General features: G+C 47.1%; 3 protein-coding genes across 7 annotated transcripts in view; 1 reads left to right on the plus strand and 2 right to left on the minus strand.

Moving 5' to 3' along the window:
• LOC127660808 (kelch domain-containing protein 3-like) overlaps positions 1-2752 on the minus strand; it is a 54417-nt gene extending 51665 nt beyond the window's left edge. The window contains exon 1 of the mRNA XM_052151237.1: positions 2728-2752. The gene's annotated coding sequence lies outside the window, so the exon portion shown is untranslated. The remainder of the gene's footprint in view (positions 1-2727) is intronic.
• The window catches only part of LOC127660806 (zinc transporter 10-like), an 8785-nt gene that overhangs the window by 1580 nt on the left and 2205 nt on the right, over positions 1-5000 (plus strand). For both annotated transcript variants that reach the window (XR_007972680.1, XM_052151231.1), the window contains exons 3-4: positions 1-90; positions 2761-5000. The exon at positions 1-90 is cut by the window's left edge and continues 150 nt beyond it; the exon at positions 2761-5000 is cut by the window's right edge. Coding sequence is in view for 1 of the 2 variants with exons in the window: in XM_052151231.1 (XP_052007191.1) it covers positions 1-90; positions 2761-3200 (530 nt within the window). In the remaining variant the exon portion in view is untranslated. The remainder of the gene's footprint in view (positions 91-2760) is intronic.
• LOC127660797 (lysocardiolipin acyltransferase 1-like) overlaps positions 2996-5000 on the minus strand; it is a 12836-nt gene continuing 10831 nt past the window's right edge. For 2 of the 4 annotated variants that reach the window (XR_007972678.1, XM_052151217.1), the window contains one exon: positions 2996-3137. Coding sequence is in view for 2 of the 4 variants with exons in the window: in XM_052151217.1 (XP_052007177.1) it covers positions 3106-3137 (32 nt within the window). In the remaining 2 variants the exon portion in view is untranslated. Of the gene's footprint in view, positions 3141-5000 lie in introns of all 4 variants that reach the window. The other 2 variants (XR_007972679.1, XM_052151216.1) reach the window with 1 other exon arrangement.

Raw genomic sequence — 5000 nt, forward strand, 5'->3', positions numbered from 1 at the left:
TTATCATGTCTACCGCCGTTCCGCTGGTGAAAGAAACGGCGGGAATCCTGCTGCAAATGAGTCCCATCGACCTGCCGTTCAACAGCATCCGTGAGTCGATTTTAGCTTAGCGCAGCCCATTTTAGCTTAGCGCAGCCCATTTTAGCTTAGTGAGGCCCATTTTAGCTTATCGCGGCCCATTTTAGCTTAGTGAGGCCCATTTTAGCTTATCGCGGCCCATTTTAGCTTAGTGAGGCCCATTTTAGCTTAGCGCAGCCCATTTTAGCTTAGCGCAGCCCATTTTAGCTTAGCGCAGCCCATTTTAGCTTAGTGAGGCCCATTTTAGCTTATCGCGGCCCATTTTAGCTTAGTGAGGCCCATTTTAGCTTATCGCGGCCCATTTTAGCTTAGTGAGGCCCATTTTAGCTTATCGCGGCCCATTTTAGCTTAGTGAGGCCCATTTTAGCTTATCGCGGCCCATTTTAGCTTAGTGAGGCCCATTTTAGCTTATCGCGGCCCATTTTAGCTTAGTGCGGCCCATTTTAGCTCAGTGCGGCCCATTTTAGCTTATCGCAGCCCATTTTAGCTTAGTGGGGCCCATTTTAGCTTAGTGTGGCCCGTTTTAGCTTATCGCGGCCCATTTTAGCGTAGTGTGGCCCGTTTTAGCTTACCGCTGCCCATTTTAGCTTAGTGTGGCCCATTTTAGCTGAGTGTGGCCCATTTTAGCTTATCGTGGCCGATTTTAGCTTACCGCGGCCCATTTTAGCTTATCACGGCCCATTTTAGCTGAGTGTGGCCCATTTTAGCTTAGTGAGGCCCATTTTAGCTTGGTCTGGCCCATTTTAGCTTAGTGAGGCCCATGTTAGCTTAGCGCAGCCCATTTTAGCTGAGTGTGGCCCATTTTAGCTTATCGTGGCCGATTTTAGCTTACCGCGGCCCATTTTAGCTTATCGCGGCCCATTTTAGCTTAGTGTGGCCTGTTTTAGCTTATCGCGGCCCATTTTAGCTTAGTGTGGCCCATTTTAGCTTATCGCGGCCCATTTTAACTTAGTGTGGCCCATTTTAGCTTATTGCGGCCCATTTTAGCTTATCGTGGCCCGTTTTAGCTTATCATGGCCCGTATTAGCTTATCGTGGCCCGTTTTAGCTTAGCGCAGCCCATTTCAGCTTAGTGAGGCCCATTTTAACTTAGTGTGGCCCATTTTAGCTTAGTGTGGCCCATTTTAGCTTAGCGCAGCCCATTTTAACTTAGTGTGGCCCATTTTAGCTTATCGCGGCCCGTATTAGCTTATCGTGGTCCGTTTTAGCTTAGCGCAGCCCATTTTAGCTTAGTGAGGCCCATTTTAGTTTATCGTGGCCCATTTTAGCTTATCGTGGGCCGTTTTAGCTTAGTGTGGCCCATTTTAGCTTAGTGTGGCCCATTTTAGCTTATCGTGGCCCATTTTAACTTAGTGTGGCCCATTTTAGCTTATCGTGGCCCGTTTTTGCTTATCGTGGCCCGTTTTAGCTTAGCGCAGCCCATTTTAGCTTAGTGTGGCCCATTTTAGCTTATCGCGGCCCATTTTAACTTAGTGTGGCCCGTTTTAGCTTAGTGTGGCCCATTTTAGCTTATCGTGGCCCGTTTTAGCTTAGCGCAGCCCATTTTAATTTAGTGTGGCCCATTTTAGCTTATGGCGGCCCATTTTAAATTAGTGTGGCCCGTTTTAGCTTAGTGTGGCCCATTTTAGCTTAGCGTGGCCCGTTTTAGCTTAGCGCAGCCCATTTTAGCTTATCGTGGCCCATTTTAGCTTAGTGTGGATAATTGTAGCTTAGCGCGGATCATTTTAGCTTAGTGCGGCCCATTTTAGCTTATCGTGGCCCATTTTAGCTTAGTGCGGCCCATGTTAGCTTATAGCGGCCCATTTTAGCTTATCGCGGCCCATTTTAGCTTAGTGTGGATCATTTTAGCTTAGTGTGGCCCATTTTAGCTTATCACGGCCAATTTTAGCTTAGTCGCGGCCCATTTTAGCTTAGTGCGGATCATTTAAGCTTAGCGCGGCCCATTTTAGCTTATCGCGGCCCATTTTAGCTTAGCGCAGCCCATTCGAACCCGCTCGGTTCTCCCGATTGCCAGTCCGCCCCAATCAGCCTGAAAGTGCATCGGCCCACCGGGAAAATGCCCGGTATGCCAGATTGCCAGTCCAGCCCTGGTGATGGTGATGGTTGTAGAAAGTAACATTTATAGTAACATCTACAAATTAAAAAAGTAACAACAATGTTCATCAAAGTAAGTATCAAGCACAACAGCACCGCTATAACACGGGCCTGCTTGATTGTTTTGGTTGGATGCATCACATGACTGCGTCACGTGACAACAAATACACCACAGTCCACACTACAACGTGAAAACGGCATTTTAAATGTATCCACTTCAAAAAACAGAGGAAAAGATGCGTTTAACTGAAACGTATTAGTCTGGACAAGGCCCTACTTATATATGCGATTATCTCATCAGCCAGTCGTGTGGCAGCGCTGCAATTCTCACAGTTGGCTGATTACATAATTGCATGAATAAGTAGGTGTACAGGTAGCGAAGTGCTCAGTGAGTGTATGATGTTTTTTAAGGGTTCCTGATTCTCAGCTGGTCAATGGCGAGATCACGTGTGCGGTTCCCACAATCTGATCAAATGTAAACACTTCATGCTCTGTATGTCGCTCTGGATAAATGCTGTTATAATCCTTCACATTAAGTGCACTGCTTAGTGCTCACCTGCTCTCCCTTATTCTTCTGTCTGTGTCGCAGTGGAGAACGTGTGCAAACTGGCCGGCGTCGTCAGTGTTCACGAGGCTCACGTTTGGGAGTTGGCTAAAGGCCGGAATGTTGCGTCCCTGCACGTCAAAGTCTCTCCCGACCTTCACGCTCCGTGTTGGGAAACATCAGGCCTTCACCGACAGATCCTGGAGGTGTTTCACCGCGCCGGCGTTCACAGCGTGACGCTCCAGTTCGAGCGCAGTGACGGAGAGCAGGACTCGGGTCCCTGTAACACCCCCTGTCTGTCACCGGCGTGTAGGACTCTGTCGTGCTGTCCCGGCGGAGCGACGTCTGTGTCTGTTTGTAACGGGAACCCCTCCTCGCCCTCTGGAGACGTTACTGTCGACCTGCTGGACGGCAGCAACACACTGCTGGGACAGAAAGAGAGCAAACACACGTCAGACAAACACTCCGAGAGCACCCCATTTTAAATCTCTTGCACTAAACAATTCTCTCAGTTCTCATTTATGGTTCAAGATGGAGCAACGCTTGATTTTGAGAAACAGACCTGTAATATGATGCACTTCACACCCCTCGCGACCTCGAACCATGTGCCTTAAGTCTCGTTTATGCCTCGAGGTAAGTTTAAAGACTTCTGATGTTGAGACCACATCGGCCGTTTTATGGTGGTAAAGTGCGGCCCATTTTAGCTTAGTGTGGCCCATTTTAGCTTAGTGCGGATCATTTTAGATTAGTGCGGGCCATTTTAGCTTAGTGCGGATCATTTTAGCTTAGTGCGGCCCATTTTAGCTTATCGCGGCCCATTTTAGCTTAGAGCGGCCCATTTTAGCTTAGTGCGGATCATTTTAGCTTAGTGCGGCCCATTTTAGCTTAGTGCGGCCCATTTTAGCTTAGTGCTGCCCATTTTAGCTTAGTGCGGATCATTTTAGCTTAGTGCGGCCCATTTTAGCTTAGTGCGGCCCATTTTAGCTTAGTGCGGATCATTTTAGCTTAGTGCGGATCATTTTAGCTTATCGCAGCCCATTTTAGCTTAGTGCGGATCATTTTAGCATAGTGCGGCCCATTTTAGCTTATCGCGGCCCATTTTAGCTTAGTGCGGATCATTTTAGCTTAGTGCGGCCCATTTTAGCTTAGTGCGGATCATTTTAGCTTAGTGCGAATAATTTTAGCTTATCATGGTGCATTTTAGCTTAGTGCGGCCCATTTTAGCTTATCACGGCCCATTTTAGCTTAGTGCGGATCATTTTAGCTTATCGCGGCCCATTTTAGCTTAGTGCGGATCATTTTAGCTTATCGCGGTCCATTTTAGCTTATCATGGTGCATTTTAGCTTAGTGCGGCCCATTTTAGCTTAGTGCGAATCATTTTAGCTTATCGCGGTCCATTTTAGCTTATCATGGTGCATTTTAGCTTAGTGCGGCCCATTTTAGCTTATCACGGCCCATTTTAGCTTATCGCGGCCCATTTTAGCTTAGTGCGGCCCATTTTAGCTTAGTGCGGATCATTTTAGCTTAGTGCGGATCATTTTAGCTTATCGCAGCCCATTTTAGCTTAGTGCGGATCATTTTAGCATAGTGCGGCCCATTTTAGCTTATCGCGGCCCATTTTAGCTTAGTGCGGATCATTTTAGCTTAGTGCGGCCCATTTTAGCTTAGTGCGGATCATTTTAGCTTAGTGCGAATAATTTTAGCTTATCATGGTCCATGTTAGCTTAGTGCGGCCCATTTTAGCTTATCACGGCCCATTTTAGCTTAGTGCGGAACATTTTAGCTTATCGCGGCCCATTTTAGCTTAGTGCGGATCATTTTAGCTTATCGCGGTCCATTTTAGCTTATCATGGCGCATTTTAGCTTAGTGCGGCCCATTTTAGCTTAGTGCGAATCATTTTAGCTTATCGCGGCCCATTTTAGCTTAGTGCGGCACATTTTAGCTTAGTGTGGCCCATTTTAGCTTATCGTGACCCATTTTAGATTAGTGCGGATCATTTTAGCTTATCGCGGCCCATTTTAGCTTATCGTGGCCCATTTTAGCTTAGTGCGGCCCATTTTAGCTTATCGTGGCCCATTTTAGCTTAGAGTGGCCCATTTTAGCTTATCGCGGCCCATTTTAGCTTATCATGGCCCATTTTAGCTTATCGTGGCCCATTTTAGCTTAGTGTGGCCCATTTTAGCTTAGTGCAGCCCATTTTAGCTTAGTGCGGCCCATTTTAGCTTAGTGCGGCCCATTTTAGCTTATCGTGGCCCATTTTAGCTTAGTGCGGCCCATTTTAGC

This window comes from Xyrauchen texanus, chromosome 20, assembly GCF_025860055.1.
Source record: "Xyrauchen texanus isolate HMW12.3.18 chromosome 20, RBS_HiC_50CHRs, whole genome shotgun sequence".
NCBI classification, from domain to species: Eukaryota; Metazoa; Chordata; class Actinopteri; order Cypriniformes; family Catostomidae; genus Xyrauchen; species Xyrauchen texanus.